Raw genomic sequence first — 17,454 nt, 5'->3', positions numbered from 1 at the left:
GCTATCCTTCTAAGAAGTAACAAGGCCACAGAAGAATGCAGGACACAGGAAAAAGTGCCATCTATAGGCCAGAGAAAGAGGCTCAGAAGGAACCAAGCCTGTTTCTACCTTTGGTCTTTTGCATGCAGCCCCAGGAATTATGAAATAAATTTCTGTCACTTAAATCACCCAGTGTTACATCGGCATGAACAAACAACTAGAATATTGCCTGTCATATGGGGCATCTTCTGTTTTTGTTTTTGTTTTTGTTTTTATCTCTCTCACCTCAAGTCCCGTTTGTTTGCATTGACATCTTAGCCCTAAGATTCTAGCATGGAGACCCAAACTTGTCTCCTCAGTTTCCTCTTGGAGTACAGACTTGGCAGGAGCAGGCTGAGGCTGGCCTGGCAAACCCCAGAATCATTTGATCTTGTGCAAATGAAAGGTTAAGAATCCTTCTGGCATGAGGGAACTGACGGCAGACTTTTGACCAGCATGCCTTTCAGCCCTGAATAAATGCTATAGATTGTGTTTTTAAAAATGACAGCAGGCCCAGCCCTGATATTTATGGCGTGCTTCTTGGCCTTCGCGGGAGCGGTGCTCTCTGCTGTTATATTTATAGCCCTCGGCGCAGTCCCAGCCGGACAAGGGATTGCAAATGGACTGTCTGCTAATCATGAATGCAGATGATGTAGGGGGTGGCATGATCCTTGACCCTCAAGATCAGACAAGAGCCCTTCCCATCTGGGGAGGGGTGTCCTGGCTCCTCCCCCAGCTCCCTTTTGGCTAAGCCCCAGAAGTTCAGAGAAAAATAAGAATGCTCTAACTTATCTTTTGCTCTGCTCTTTTGACTTGGCCACATACTGTCCCTTTTTCCTTAATGTTTGTCTTTAAATCAACTCACTGTTCCTTAAAGTTGAGGTGACCCAGACCCATTGGATACCAAATTCATTCCTACCACCCCTAGGCCTGGGTTGAATGGAGTAAAGCCATCCACCAGAGCCTCCTCAGGCTTGGAGAAACACACATGGAGGAATCACATGCCTACTTGGGCCCTAGAGGGGAAATTTCGGGAGACTGGAGCTGTGGGGCTTACATACTCCCCCATGCAATGCAGCCACCTGACTTATATTCCATTCCATACTTGCTCAAGATGAGCCACAGCTCAAAATCAACACAAGGGATGATGACATTTGATCCCCAGATAGTAATGGACAATAAGACAAGCTGGCCAAGGCAGGACTGGGCTGGAAATCACTACCTGTTTAACTGTAAAGTTAGGGTAGGGATGCCCGGGTCTGGTGTATCATCCTACCTGATGCTTCTGTGTCTGTGCCAGTCATGTATGTGGCCTGTGGGTGAGCAGTCTGCTCAAAAATACCACTCATTCCTTGTGGCCTCGCTGACTTACAAGAATTCAGATGAAATGGTCCAAGGTGACGTTCAAGCAGTCTTCCATTTGGAAAGTGGTATTTTAATAAAATAAAGACAACAGGGTGCTTTCCATGAACCAATGCCCACCCCCTTGTTTTTCCAGTGCCAAAAGCTTTGGTAAGATGGGTCACATGTAAATTTCTTTGTGCAGCTTGTCACCAGCAGGTTAGTTTCCAGCATCAGTGTCCACAGGGACCCTGTATACAGGAGTCTTATGAATCACGGAGAGAGATGTTTGGGGTATGCGGTGCAAATCATCAGGGACTTCTTGAGAACTGTGGGGGAAAGGAGCCCCTAAAAGCTTGCTCTGGGTATAGAGCCCAGGCCACACATCCACCTGATGCCTGCGTCCTGTCACTGCTGACCTCACAGCTTCCAGCTTCAATGCTGGTACCTCCAGCGCTTGTTTCCTCCTACCCATCAGCAGACCAGCAGAAGATTCTCCCCTTCTCATCGCCAACCAAGAGCTTGGTCTGGTTTCTTTAGAAGAAAAAGAAAAGATAAGAGCATTGGAGGCCATCGTACGATACTCCCATATCCCAGCCAGCACTCAGGAAATCTCAGTGAGGGAGGCTGTATACAAGGCTCGGTGGAACTGTCTGTGTTCTGTCTCCTCTGAAGCTGAGGGAAGGAGGTTTGAACAGTGACTGTTGCAGGTCCCAAAGCACTGAGTGCTGAGGAGCTGGCTGAGGCCACATTAGCTCAGGCCAGAGAGCATTGACATGTGCTCCAGGCAAGAGCTCAGGTCTCCTCATGCCCCATCCCCAGGCCTGCCATCCCACATAGGCCAGCCTGCCATCCAGAATACCATTCCTTTCCCATACCAGGGACTTCAGAGGCCTACTGTAGGCCAGTGAGAGGGCAAAGAAGAGTGGAAAATCACCTACTCTTGGGACTACAACTCCCTAGAAGGGTTAGCTGGGTCATCATGACAATTAAAATAGTAAGGACCCAGAGTCATGTTTGAGACTACTTTGTATTGGCTAAATGACTTCAAAAGATGACAGTGGTCATCACCAGCATGCTACTATCACTAGTGGGATTCAGGACAAAAGGATCTCTTTAAGACAATACGACAAAATATAATTTGCTGCCATCTGCATTTCTTCATGAATCTATGCATTTTCATGAGCTGGAGATCGAGAGCATATGGGGATTAATGACAAGATGGGCTTAACTGGGTCCCCATAGTGATGTGTCTTTTCTGAGTCTGATCATCCAAACCCAGCTGGAAACATTGGGACTCAGCTAAATTGGCTATAGCGCCCTCTGCTGGATTCCTGAAGAAAGCAGGCTGCTCTTACCTAGTTACAGCTAGAGCTGTCACAGCAGGGCTTGCCTTGCTGGGCTTGCCACTCAGGGCAACACTGACATCCAGCTCTCGACTCAAGGCTAGGTTCTTGGCCCACTTGTGACCTGTGGAAAGTGTGAGAGAGAAAAGTTAGAGCAGCCAGTAGCTTTATGCTCAAGCCCATGTGTGCCCATACACAGGACCACACAAATACAGACATTTATATTTGTGGTCAGCAACTTGTTAAATTGAGGGGGAAAATATATTTAATCTTGGCCTGTGCTGTTGCAAAAAGGGCCGTCCCAATTTAATTTGCAGGCTGTGATAGTTACATGTGCTGACGTGCCGCGGTATCCATTGTGCACCAAATTGGATTTGTGTATTATTGCTTTCTAAATTGCATGCCTAGTTCAGCAAAATTGTTCATCAGTGTTTACTGGCTTTATGCTTAATAAGATGCCCCACAATACCTTGCTGCCAGGGTGTAATGCAGCCGGTAATTGCCTAGTAAAAATAAATTACATAAAGTCTGCATTATCAACTTAGCTAAATCCTCTCACGCCCAACCAATAATTAAATGCTGAGAGAATTCTCTCAAAAAATATAACTCAATGATTGTTACTTCAGTCATCCTAATGACTACATTTGGAGACAGACAGTAATTCCTTCAACGTGAAGGGTGAGATGGAGAGGCAGCGAGTGGGCGTGTCCCTGTGAGACCACTTCATTGTCTCAGGACCCGAGTGTGCCTGCACTCCCCACTGGTGTTGAAATGACCACCAATGGGTGCAGAAGTTCCCATGTCCCAGGGAACACAGGAGGATATGAGGAGAGAACACTGCTCACAGGTGGAGGAGGCAGACATTTGGAAATCCTAGCGCGACTCCAAACACCACACCTCCTGAGTCCAAATCCAGGGGCTGCTTTCTGAAGCAAACGGTGCACCAGTGGGCTAGTTCTTACCGCAAATGATGAATAAATGAGTTGCCGGAAGAAATTGGATTACAGCCGCCTGCAATGCACACCTTCAATATGTTTACAGATCTCCTTTCTTGCCCCTTAAGACATATGGGGGGGGGGTGCAATAACATACACACCGATAGGACATGTATGCAAATATTCATGTGTCATGCTTAATTCTGATCCCTTCCCAACAAAACAGCTTTGAGCATCATGCTTTGGGCATCATGCTTCCTTCTGAGAGCCCTCCAGTGGGTTGTGTTCAAAAATCGGCTCTCACATTCCTTGAGTTTAACAGAGGCTCAAGCCAATTTTTTTTTAACTATTTGTGTGCCACCTTGTCATTTCATTCTAATGGTAATAACCTGATCCTGACTGGCAGCAGTAACCTCAGGTCAGGACAGACAGTTGGGGGAAGGGTGTGGCTGCTGGGACTCCCTGCTAGCCGGAAATCATCTTGTGATTTCCCTAATGTCATCATTGCTGTGTTCGAAGAGATTCTTTTTTTTTTTTTTTTTAAGCCTGAGGAATGAATTCTGTGGAGTGGATTTTTGTCTGTCTGTTATTTCTCTGTGTCCCGTACTCTCCAAGACTGGAAAGCACAGGAAATAGTCTCAGCTAGCGGAAAAGAAACAGGGCCACACCAGTTGTGGGGATGGAGCTGGGTCTACAGCCTGGCCCCCTCCATGTTCCCCAGACCACATGGCCACCACTACTGGTGCCTCACAGAAACTAGGGACCCATCCGTTGCCCTGCACTGATGATCTGTAAGATAGGGGCTGAGTTCCCACCTTTGGATAGGAAGTTGATCCTGAGGCCAGCATGACACTCATGTGTCATACATGTGTACATGAGACTCGATTCACAAATAGCCAAGGGGCATAGGATCCTTGAGCTGGATCCTCCCATGGGGCAGAAATAGCAGTGGGAGAAAGTGTGTACCTGCCACCCTCCCACGAAGTGCAGAACTCCAGAGCACACAGTTGTGCACGTGGTGCTCTCTAAGCACTCCGGAGGGAGGGACCAGGACACTGAGCTGAACACTGGTCCTGATTTTGTGATGTTTAGGCTCTGACTCAACCTGGATTATTGACAAATCCCTGGAAGTGCTGGAGGAAGGGTTTGTCAGTGTAAATGGAATGTGGGACCCAGGAGAGCCTCAGCAAAGGTCTGTGCAGGAGCAGCAGCAGTCACAGTGGATGGATGTCTGGATAAATCAGAGAGGCATGCCATGTGCAACAGAGGCAAACTAATTGAACATGGACATTATATGCCCAAAGTATCCCCCTGGGGTTGGAAAAAGTCCCCTCCTGTGGTCAGTCACTGGTTCTGGGAACTAACAGGTGTAGTTGGCAGGTTGGAGAACTCTCCAAATATGGTAACGTGCTTCCTTCCTGTGTGGGTCCCAAGAGAGACAGCCAGGTTCTGGCCTGTGATATGAAGTCAGAGGCAAGGGGGGAAGGATTTTGCAGTAGAAGAAGTGATGATGGCAGGGAAAACTGGGGAGCTGGAGGTGTAGTGGTAGCAGTTTCGATGATGAGGCCTTTGCCTGTATTGGCAGTGGGGGGGAGGGGAGGGCCGGTGCGGAGGGCGATCATGTGATTGAAACTTGAGGTCAGGATCGCTGAGGCTGCTGTAGTGACTGAAGGGAGCATGGCGGCAAGCTTTAGATAACTGGGCAGGTTACTGAGCCTCTCTGTGCCTCGGTTTCCTCATCTCTAAGATGAGCACCTCACTAGAATCTTCTGTTCAGGACTGCAGCAAGAAAGGAGGGGATGCAAGAGAACGGTTTCCAGTGAAGTGTCCCCCTGCTCCCTGACCTGTTAGCCCTGGCACAGCCTTGGTGGCAGGGATGGCAGGAGGGTTTTGCATTTCGATCAAAATCCCTAAAGTTCTTGCACCCCTGACACACATCATAACATATTCCCACTGGTCCAATGAGCACTATGGAGTCCAAGGGAGGACTCCACTGAGCTTCTCAGTCGGCTTCACAGTGCTCCAGAAACTTGCTGGACACAAACTCTTCTCTGACATTCTGACATCCCGTGACGTAGTCTGAATCTGAAATGTCCCTCCCAGGCCCCTGCCTATAATGCTCTGACTCCAACTTGTGGCACCATTTTAAAGGCTGGAGCCTGTAAGGAGTAGGGAATGGTTGGAAGAATTACGTCATGAGGGGTGCGTCCGTCAGTGTCATACCCCTGCACTGGTCCTGCTCTAGTTCTCTGCTTCCTGCTCTGCTGCACAGGAACACCTGACATGTCACACAGATGGGAGTCACCCCTGCCATCATGCCTCCCTCCTCACCCGACCCCAGCAATGGACTGAAATGTCTGAAACCAGGAGCCACAAGAAACCTTCCCGGCCTAGAATTCTTTCTGTCAGGTATGGGATCACAGAACGCAAGAGTAATGAACATAGTCCCCATCTTGGGGGCACTTTCTAGTGCTTCAGTGGCTTCCCTAAGCTCAGAATCTGGGGTGAAGCTGCAGCCCTGGTGCCAAGGCTGGGAGAGAGGAGCACAGGAGGGCAGCATGAGTCAGGCTTCAAGCCGATACCTCTGGGGCTCAGCGGTTCAGCAGAGGCCTCCTCTGTGACTGCCTGCCTCGGAATGGGCATCTTCACGTCCTCGGTCTTCCAAATCTGTTCAGAAAAGAGAGCATGTCACAGCCTGGTAGGATGAGCCTGTCTTCAGGATTATGGTGGCCCATCCCTATTCCCTCACACCTGGTAGGGGGGCCCAGGCAGTTTCTGGTGTGGTATCACCAGGAAAAAGGGTATGTAGGTTTCAGCTCTCCTTGTGGTATTTCAGGCTATAAAAATCGCAGTTTGGATGGCTTCACTCTCTTCCCTGAGTCTCCCTTTTTTTTTCTTTTCTTCAAGACAGGGTTTCTCTGTGTAGCCCTGGCTGTGTAGACCAGGCTGGCCTTAAACTTACAGAGATCTGCCTTCCTCGGCCTCCCCAAGTGCTAGGATTAAAGGTGTGGGCCACCACACCCGGCTTCCCTGAGTCTTTTAAGTGAATCTCCTCCTCCCCCTTTGTGTGTGTGTGTGTGTGTGTGTGTGTGTGTATAGAAATGCACGTGAGTGCACCTACATGTATGGAGGCACATGTACCCACATGCAAGCACGTGGCAGTCAGGGGTCAGTTTCGGGTGTCTCACTGTCCATCCTATGTCTTATCACAGGATCTGTCACTGAAGCACTTATCATTTCAGCTAGACTGGCTAATCAGCAAGCCCCTGTCACCACCCTTTACTGCTTAGATTTCACATACAAACCACTTAAACACACACACACACACACACACACACACACACACACACACACACCGTCATCTAACTTTAAACCCCACACCCCACAGTCTGCCCATGGTACCATCGCTGAGCCAATGCCTTCCTATTCTTTCGCCATCATCTCTTGGCCACCTGTCCTGTGCCTTTGGTCCTAAACCATGTGTGTGAGGGCCCTCAGGATGACTGCATGTGGCTTCTCTTCTGCAGGTCTCGACTTCCTATTCTTTGAGGGCAAAACCAACATGCATTCAAGTGTTTCTTTGAGCTCCTCAGCACCTCACACAGTTCTGGGGCTGGTAGGCTCCAAGACACCAATAACTGCCGAGTGCACAGTCTCACCTATGCACGCCTGTGGCCGATGCGGAGAAGTCATGTGCTCTTGGCTCAGTCACCCCAGCTCCTCTTCTTCCTCTGGATTCAGATCACAGCCACCAAACCTCTATCTCTGTGACCTTTCGGCATCACTGAGACCCCTGTAGGGATATTCCTGGGGGCATCTCTCCTCAGGCTTATCTCTCACCATCCATGCTGGGCCACTGACCTCCATATATACCAACTGTCCCTCATTTTCAGAACTCAGCTAAGCTACCGCCTCTCCTGAGGTCTGTCTGCCAGAGGGAAATACATCCTTTATGTGAACTCAACTCCATCACTCCATTTCTCCTCCACAGGCTCTGTCTTCTCACAGGCCAGGGTGCTGGGGGAGCCTCCTGGTCATTCACAACCATCACCCAATCTTTCATCCTTTCTGCTGGTCTCAGAAAAACCAACCCGAGTCTTGTTCTTCCTGCCTCACCCCCTCACTTCAGTGTTTCCTTCTCTCGGCTTCCTGAAGGTCCTTCTGGAAACTCATGGTACCCTCAATCACTTCAACCATGCCACATGCCACATGTAAAACATTTTATATAACACGGGGTGACCCAGTGAAAAGTGCCTGCAGTGGCTTGTATGAAATCCTTGGTATGATAAGTAAGGATTAAGTAAGTGGGCAGCCGGATAGATGGATGGTTAGACAGCTGGATGGAAGGACTGGAAGGTAAATGAATGGATTATTTGGTGAATAGGAAGATGGACAAAAGCTTAGGTGAAAAATGGATAAGTAAGTCAATGGATTGAGAGCTAAACAGCCCGGCAGGTGGGAAGGTATGGATAAAAGATTTGGTAGGTTGGGTTGATTCATTTTATATATTTTCCATTATTGTGCTATATTCTACTGATGTGATCATTCATCATTCATACCTTCACACCTTATAACACTTTTCTGTGTGTGTATATGTGTGTACAATACCTCCCTCTCTCTTATTTTCTCTTTCCCATTAAAAAGCACCATCTTTCCTCTTATTTGTTGTAGTTATATGGTATGGAATATTTTTAGATTTCAGTTTTTGACCCATGGAAAGGGTTAAAAAAATGAGATAACCCAGTTATCATCCTGCGTACCCATTCTGCCCCCAAACACACTTACCCGAACCATGCCATCCTTACTGCCTGTGACGATGACGTGGCTTGCATCCCACGCTGGCCCCTCTACTATGCAGCAGCATGTTATAGTTCCCTCTGGGCCCCAAGCTGTGGTAATGCTGGCCAGCGGCTGTCCATTGACGTTCCACAGGGACAAATGGGCTCCGGCACAAGAGACGATGATTCCCTACAGCAGCGAGTGCTGGCATTATTCTATGCAAGTTTCACCAGCAGCTTACAGCACACATGCTCAGTCACCCAGCTTGCATGCCAGAGTACCACAATTTTATATCTTCTCTCAAGGCTTCTAATCACATCAACGTACTTATACAGTCATAGTTTGACTGTTGTCAAGATGTGATGGAAACTAGGTTTGTCCAGGTTTGGAAGAAGCAGGTCAGTAGGGGCACGCCTTTTAAGAGTGTGTCTAGGCTCCGCCCTTTCTGAGTATTCTATTTCCTGGATAACATGACATGAGCAACTCTGTCCCATCATGCCCCTTCTATGTGTTTTTCTGCCTTGGCTCAATCCCAGGCAATGGAGCCAGCTGAGCACAGACTGACACTTCTGAAATGCTTAGCTGAAATAAGTCTGTGCTTTGGGACACTGGTCCAGCCTTTAGGTTCCTTCAAGGTCCTAATCTCTAACATTTTGGCATCCAGAAAAGATATAGTCTGACAACTGCCCCTGCTACTCTGGATAAAGGACCTTCAACTGGCTGTCCAATACTGCCTGCATGAAGAAATTTGGATTTCACCTAGTGGACAACAGGCTACCAAGGTGCCAGTGACAGCAAGTGGCTTATAAAACTTTGCAATGCCTTTCCAGAAGGAAGAGGCTGCTTTCCTGTCTCCTAAAAGGTTCATTTTTATCTTGAGCCTAGCTCTGGCATAGGCATATCTTCCTGTCCAACCTGGCTGTGCCAATACCAGAGCAAACACCTCCTAGTGCCCTGTTTTCTATTGGCAGGGGATGGTTGGCACACATGGGGCCTGATCCACATTTGGGAGTGAGCAGCATATGCCTGTCCCTGGGGTTTTCTTTTGCAGACTGCCCAACATACTATTGTGCAGGCTCAGAGACATGGTAAGGCAACCCAGAAAAGGGGAAAAGAAGCAAGTCTCACCGAGATGTCACTGATGGCAACGGCTGAGATGCCTTCCCGATGTACAGGCAGGCAGGCCACACGGGAGAGGTTGTCCAGGTCCCACAGGGTACAAGTGCGATCTTGGGAGCCACTTACTAGGAGGCTGAAGGTGACGGAGGCTGTCAGACACGTGACAGCCTGGGTGTGTCCATACAAGGCCTAGCAACAGGAGACATAACCAGGGTTGTAGGAGTATAGCTACTAGTAGGCTGCCTTTGCTTCTGGGCATCAGAGGGGGAAACCGATTCAGAGGGAGACTGACTTTACAGACAAGTTTGGGGAGAAGGACACATCTGTACTGGCCCCTTGATGGCATCCACTCCTAGAGCCTGAGGTCTATCTGGGAAGAAGCAATAGTCAGTCCCTTTGTAGTAGTCCAGCCCAGGGCCCAGTGTCCTTATGCCTTGTCCCCTTCTTCTATTCTTCATCAATCTGAAGCAGCCCCTAACCTGCTAGGATGTGAAGGTTCCAAACGTCACAGTACGTGCCCCAGCCAGCAGATCCAAAGCATCTGGGGGGGTCTTACTGGATATGGCCCTGGTCTGCTAAATCAGAAATTCTAGTGCTGGCTGGCACCTTGGATTCTGCATTTTCACCACCACCACCCTATCCGAGAAGTCTCATGCATACATAAGTTGAAGATGTATTTCAGTATGAGAGACTAGGAAACAAAGCAGTCCTGGGACAAGATTGAGAAGAAAGACTGCAAGCTGGGTCATTATTTAAAAAAAAAAAAAAAAAAAGTAAAGCCAGGCATGGTGGCACATACCTTTAATCCCAGCAAAGGCAGAGGCAGGTGGATCGCTGTGAGTTCAAGGCCAGCCTGGTCTACAAAGCAAGTCCAGGATAGCCAAGGCTAACATAGAGAAACCTTGTCTCAGAAAGCCAAAAAAAAAAAAAAAGAAAAAAGTCCAACCTTTTGTTGTTTTGTATTAAGAGACAGCTATTGACAACATTGCCTAAGCCAGTCTTGAACTCGTGAACCTCCAGCCTAAACCGGCATTACAGTGCTAGAATTATCAGCATGAGCACTGGGTCTGACTAAAGATGTGGATCAGACTCTGGCTGCCAGGCTCAGCAGTGAGCACCTTTACCCACTCAGGTACTTCACTGGCACAAAATGTTGACTTTTTCAGACCTATGTCCTATGATGTCTTGGGGACTTGTTCTTGAGCTTCAATATTGATTCATGGATGGGTGTCAATACAGATCTTTCCAGACGTCTGAAGGAGCCAAGTTCCTCCTGGGTCTGGTGCTCCTGCCTATGGTGAAGATTCCATCCTGAGCACCACAGAAGGTTCCCAGAAAGCCTGAAGCTGTTCTCTGTGTGAAAATGCCTGCCATTCCTTGAAGTCAGCCAGAGGAGGGCAGAGGTGGCACCCTAAAAGGGACTGGCCTGGCTCAACCACAGGTAGAGCTCCAGTCCTGGCAGAAACAAACTCGTCCTGGCAGAAACAAACTGCTCGCTCACTGGGTCAATGAGACTGAGCATTGTTTGCCAAAGCTGCCATTTTGCCTGGTCACAGTTATTAAATATTTTGCCATAAGTTCCATTTGTCCTCAATGGATCCTGATGTGACACCAACCATATGGTGGTGGCAACTCTCTAGACATGACCCATTGAAGAAGAGTCGAGTTGTCTCAGAAGTATAAAACTCAACAGAGGGAGGAGGAGACTGACAAGACGTCTTCAATCTTCCAGAAAGACTTGAGTCTGATGACTAAGTTCTGCTCACAAATGATGTAATGTCTCCAAAGGACTCAGGAAAAGGGACCCTGATGCAGGGTTTGGGGATTCAGAGATAAGTGCTCTGAGCCTGAATGGCAATACAGGCTGCACCATGGAATCAAGTCAGCCTGCACTGTACAGAGAGGACCATGGCACTGCCTATAACAGGCATGGTTTGCTGTCGCTGTCACCCACAGGCCTAGAAACTGCATCCAGTGCCCCACCATCTGGAAAGGCAGGGAAATCAAGACAGAGGCCAGCAGTTCTAAATGTGCACCCAAGGGGCCTCTCTCTCTCTCTCTCTCTCTCTCTCTCTCTCTCTCTCTCTCTCTCTCTCTCTCTATTTCTGTGTGTGTGTGTGTATGTGTCTCCGTCCTTTGTAGAATGCATGTCAATTAAAAAAATTTTTGCTATATCATCTTATTTCTAGCAAAATATAAATACAACACAATAAAATAAAACTTCTCACAATAATTCTCCACGAGGGCCCATTGTGGTGAGTCTCAATTAATGGTTGATGGCATTGGAGAGCTATAGAATAATTTTGGAAAACTTCATATCATTGCTCAGTAATTCTTCTCAAAATACATCATAAAGAAACAATTAGTCAGAAGCAAACAGCATATCTATATAACATGTTTTCTGTGGCACTGTTGAAAATGGTTAAAAGTTGGAAATAACCTAATTGTCTGGTTTTAGAAGAAATGGTTTATTAAACCATGGTACACTGACACAACAATTGAAATGTAACTACGGAAATGGAATCATCTGGAACAATTGAAATGCAAATTATGGAGGCTGTAGAAAAATGAAAACAATTTGATAAGCTGGATGAAAATGGAACAAAAATATCTGTATAAGACATAGAAAGGTATAAATATGCATATAGGGGTCGGTGGTATGCAAAAATGAAATATTTTTATAAGGAAAGCAGAGAACTTATTTTTAAAGTGAATTTAAAAATTGTCTTTACTGTTTCTCATCTTCAAAAATAAAGATGCTCTGAGCTGTTTTGAACCTATTTCACAATACCCTTTAGGAATTCAGGCCAAGGGCAGACCCCTCTGGTGAGCAACTGCAGGCCTCTGTTCCCAGCCTGCTGTGGGTTTTACCTCTGTCAATGTCACCTCCTTTTTGAAAAAGTTTCATTTTCTGGGTCTATGACCTTGGAGGAGCCACTTAGTTCCTTTGTAACCTTTTTATTTTTAAATGAGACTGTGGGGGTGATAATGACTCTCCTTTCCCAGGGCTGTTGGAAGGTAAAGTGAGGCAGTGCTTATAAAAGTGACATATGGTGGCCATCCAGGGCAAGTGCCCTCCAGTGTCACCTGACCCTAGCTTACAAGGAAGCAGCTGCATATGTCCCACCATCATGTATGCCATGATGGCTGGGCCTCCATGGAGGTGCCTTTCTGTCTGCTCATCAGATCTACCCAAGGGTAAAACCGTTCCCAAATAACAGCGCTGTGGACTGTCCTCTGTTCCTGTGTCCCATGGTTTAGTGAGAGGCAAGACTTTTATCTAGCAGTAAGACTGAGTATGCGTTGCCACCATGGCTGCCAGAGACACCAAGCCCATGAGAGGCACATACCTGTCGGAGTTGTAAACTTCTGGGCCGACCTTTGACCAGGCTGAGCTCCCACACACACACCACTGCACTGGCCCCAGATGTGACGATCATTGTAGGGAATGGGCAAACAGCACACAGACAGGGGCCCCAGGCAGCCAGGTTCTCAAATGTCATCAGGATCTGTGAGAGATGGGTAATAAACACTGACCCAGCAGATACCAAGAAAGGCAGGTCAGTCAGTGAAACAAGGAGCACATAGGTGAACCCGGGGTACCCAGGGCATGGGGGCCATGTTCTAGGCTCCACAGCCAGGCTCAGGTGGCTGAATCTAGACCATCCCAGACTGGTCCCTATGGAGTAGCTCCTACTTCAGCAGGTTGGGAGAGACAAGCACATAGTAGACACATGCACAGCTGTGCCAAAGCTGTAAAAATCCTTGGAGTGTAGTGTGTGGGTGTGGGTGTGGGTGTGGGTGTGGGTGTGCGCGCATGCATGTTGCAGCTCAGCCTGAGATAGCGGTTGGACAGGAAAGCAGAATTTGGAGGAGGCTAGTTTCAACAATTGCTTCCTAGCAGCTGGCGGGGCAAGGTTAGGAAGAGAAGGGCTAGAAGCATGAAATGTAGAGGATTCATTGTATATAATAGGGTGATATAGGAAGAGGGGGTCTGGTAAGGAGGGGTCTATGGAAAAGCAGAGACAACTGGAAGAGCAAAGAATACAGTGGGGCCATTAAAGCAGAGAGAGAGACAGAGAGACAGAGAGACAGAGACAGAGACAGAGAGACAGAGAGAGAGAGACAGAGAGACAGAGAGACACAGAAAGAGAGAGAGATAGACAGAGAGAGAGAGAGAGAGAGAGAGAGAGAGAGAGAGCTCTTCTTGCAAGTTGCCAAATATTTGGCCTGAGCTGTTCTCATCTGAGAGGTGCCTGGGGTGACAGGAGCCCATGACCTTCTACCCAGACTGCATGCACATCTGGATGAGCCTTGTGTTGTCCTGTGACCAGTCAGAGTTGGCTGACGAGGTGACAGTGTGCTCTGGCAGCCTAAAGTCCACCTGGGAGAGAGTCAAGACCCGCCGAACCCTGCCCCTCTGGCCCAGCACCATGTGCCCTCACCTTGTCAGAGCCGTAGTTCCCCAAGCAGCAACTGAAGTCATCAAAGCCCCAGCTGAAAGTCCTGTTCCAGAAAGGAGGCAGCAGTATTTTGTTCTTCTCCACTGCCAGGATAGTCTTCTCAGTAGGGACAATGTGGCCGATGGCCCCTTTGGGGGATTCTGACCCTAGAGAGAAAAGGTACATATCTGCTCCCCAGTGAGTAGAGTGGCATATGCAGTGAAGAAAGCACCCACGTTCACACTACAGAACACAGAGCTTTACCAAGCACGCGGTCTGGCCAGGAGTCACTCACAGAGGCTCTGCTGCATCCCACATAGGAGTAGCCTCAGGGCCCTTGTCCAGTTCCTTCTCTAACTGGGACTCACACATTTCAGGGACTCTTTTGCAGTGATACCGGAAGAAGCCCAGTCTGTTGGAGCAGATGACCCAAAGCCACAGAGCTTGGGTGACTCTGCTCACCTACCCTTCCTGCACTACCTTGGAGGGACTCCAGCCATGTGTCCCTCTTCTTTCATAGTGTCACTAGCTAAACTCTGGAAGCCATTTGTGGCCCCAGCTGGAGTCCAGCTCAGAGTGCAGCTTGTTGATGGCCTGTTATCCCAGGGAAGGCTAACCCTTCCCTCCTGCAGAGTCTCTTCAAAGGAGCAGAGATGATGATCTCCTTCCAGAGTGTGCTTCCTGGGTGTGCCTACCAGCACAGGCATGCATAATGTTCGAGGAGACTGTGCTCAATGTACATTATATCATATCCTGGGACCTTCCCATCATCCTGGGGGCAGATGCCCCTCTCTTGCCCTGTGCAAGCTATTATGAGAAAACCACACTCTTCCAGAACTTACCCACTCCAGGGCATACATCCTCAGCTATCGACTCTATACATACATGCATCTGGGTGCTTGAGAGCAGAACCTGTCATCTGTCTTTGTAGGGGTGTGTATGGAATGTGTTTTTGTATGTCTATGCAAGAGAGGGTGTGTGTGTGTGTGTGTGTGTGTGTGTGTGTGTGTGTGTGTGTCTCACACACACACACACACACACACACAGAGAGAGAGAGAGAGAGAGAGAGAGAGAGAGAGAGAGAGAGAGAGGGGAGACAGACAGACGGACAGACAGACTGACTGACTGACCTATAGGTCTTAGATGTCAGGGCCTAACTTAGAAGTCCTAGACACCTCCAAAGAATAGACCACCCTCCAGTGCCTGTTGAGTTTGGAGACACAGCCATTGCAAAACCCACTTCTTCACAAGCCTGTGCCCCTGAGCTCCTAGAGCAGTGGTTCTCAACATGTGAGTCATGACCCCTTTGGGGGGAAGTTGACAAGCCTTTCACGAGGGTCACATTTCAGATATTCTCCATATCGGGTATTTTCATTACAATTCATAACAGTAACAAAATTACACTAATGAAGTAGCAATGAAATAATTTTATGGTTGGGGGTCACCACAACATGAGGAACTGTATCAAAAAGTTGCAGCATTAGGAAGGTTGAGAACCACTGCCCTAGAGAAATCCAGTCCCCAAAGGAAAAAAACCCGAGATAATGCAAGTGCAGGTAATCACCTTTGACAGTGACTTGAGAAGGTCTCAATGCTGGCAGGCTATGGAGGAAGGACTGGGAGTGGCCTGGAAGGCCTACCGGGGTGGAGGTATCTTTTCCAGGCACCGGAGGTTTTCCTGTGTTGTTCCTGGATGGGTGGGGCTTAGTGAAGATCTGGAGATATACACAAACACAGCACATAGGTCATTAGGAGGCAGATACCTTAAGGATGTGCCATCATCACGTGCATCACAGCACCAACCTTCCTCTGGACGCTATCATGGCTGGCCTTCCTCCAACAGAACTTAGCTGTCAATAGGGTCTTCAGATGTTATAGGGCCTGGATCTCCAAGTCACAGAAGCTCTTCTGGTTGCTAACTCTCTCCTCTCCGAAGCTACATTGGCAAAAGCTGCCTTTCTTAAGGAATTCCCTAGGAGAGTCCTTTCAGCTACTTGATGCCTCCACTCATAAGAATAACAATAATAAATAAAAAAATAATATCATGCTCAGAGACCTGAGGCCACCTAGGAAAGACAGGTGAGACTTCTAGACCCCAACACACTGCCAGCTGAGTGTCTCTAGGCAAGCACAACAGTGGTGAACCGTGCCCTGCCTCCTGCCAGCTCCATCTCCTGGACCATGGCCCTACCATCATTCCCAGAGGCCAGTGGCTATCAGAGACCACCACCCTCCATCCCCAGAGACCTGCAGCCACCTGGGACAGACAAAGGTCTACAGCCATCAGAGACCACCAGAGAAAAACTATACCTGCTCTCCAGGGCTCTATTTTCTAGCCTACAACTCTGAGGCCTGCCATTACCAGAGACAACCAAATGGCTAAGGGCCAGTGAAAGAACACAAACAATAAGAGTGAGGTCAATATGGCACCACCAGAACCGAGCTATCCTACTACAACAACTTAACACAGCTGAAGTACAACAAAATAGCCTTAAATCCAATCTTATGAAGATGATAGGGGCCTTTAAAGCGAAAACAAGTAAATATCTTAAAGAAATACAGGAAAATACAATTAAACAGGTGAAGGAAATGGATAAAACTATTCAAGAACTTCAAGACCTGAAAGAAAGAAAGAAAGATGAAGGCATAACATACCCAAACTTATGGGACATAAATGTAAGCAGTACTAAGAGCAAAGTTTATAGCACAAAGTGCCTTCATGAAGAAATTGGAGAATTCTCACACTAGCAATTTAAAAGCATACCTGAAAGCTCTAGAAGAAAAAGAAGCAACCACACATAGGAGTAGATGGCAGGAAATAATCAAATTCAGGGATGAAATCAATGAAATAGAAACAAAGAGAACAATACAAAGAATCAACAAAATCAAGAGTTGGTTCTTTAAGAAAATTAACAAGATAGACAAACCCTTAGCCAAACTAACTAAAAGACAGAGAGGCAAAAATCAGAAATGAAAAGGGAGACATAACAACATACACTGAGGAAATCAAAAGAATCATTATGTCTTACTTCAAAAACCTGTACTCCACAAAATTGGAAAAATCTAAACAAAATGAATGGTTTTTCTTTGTAGATACCACTTATCAGAGTTAAATCAAGATCAAGTAAACAATTTAAATAGATCTATAACTCCTAAGGAAATAAAAAGACATTGAAAGTCTCCCGACCCCTCCCCCCAAAAAAACCCAAAAACCAAAACAAACAAACAAAAACAAAAAACAGGGCCAGCTGGTTTTAGGACAGAATTCTACCAGATCTTCAAAGAGGAGATAATATCAATTCTCCTCAAATTATTCCACAGAACAGAAACTGAAGGAACATTACCAAACTCATCCTATGATGCCACAGTCACCCAGATACTTAGGCCACACACAAAATCAAAAAAGAAAGAGAATTTCAGACCAATTTCCCTAACGAACATTGATTAAAAAATATTCAACAAAATACTTGCAAA

General features: G+C 47.4%; 1 protein-coding gene across 2 annotated transcripts in view; it reads right to left on the bottom strand.

Moving 5' to 3' along the window:
• Positions 1–1,432: 1,432 nt before the first annotated feature.
• Positions 1,433–17,454, bottom strand: part of WDFY4 (WDFY family member 4) — a 227,691-nt gene continuing 211,669 nt past the window's right edge. For both annotated transcript variants that reach the window (XM_084793895.1, XM_084793896.1), the window contains 8 exons: positions 15,545–15,695; positions 13,984–14,168; positions 12,889–13,047; positions 9,548–9,727; positions 8,426–8,608; positions 6,223–6,307; positions 2,718–2,829; positions 1,433–1,893 (listed from right to left, as the gene is read on the bottom strand). In XM_084793895.1, the coding sequence (XP_084650021.1) occupies positions 1,827–1,893; positions 2,718–2,829; positions 6,223–6,307; positions 8,426–8,608; positions 9,548–9,727; positions 12,889–13,047; positions 13,984–14,168; positions 15,545–15,695 (1,122 nt within the window). In that variant the 3' untranslated portion in view covers positions 1,433–1,826. The remainder of the gene's footprint in view (positions 1,894–2,717; positions 2,830–6,222; positions 6,308–8,425; positions 8,609–9,547; positions 9,728–12,888; positions 13,048–13,983; positions 14,169–15,544; positions 15,696–17,454) is intronic.

Source organism: Acomys minous (assembly GCF_964271855.1).
Source record: "Acomys minous genome assembly, chromosome: 9".
Taxonomy (NCBI): Eukaryota; Metazoa; Chordata; class Mammalia; order Rodentia; family Muridae; genus Acomys; species Acomys minous.
Note: the sequence above shows the minus strand (reverse complement) of the source record. Positions and strands in the feature narration are given on the sequence as shown.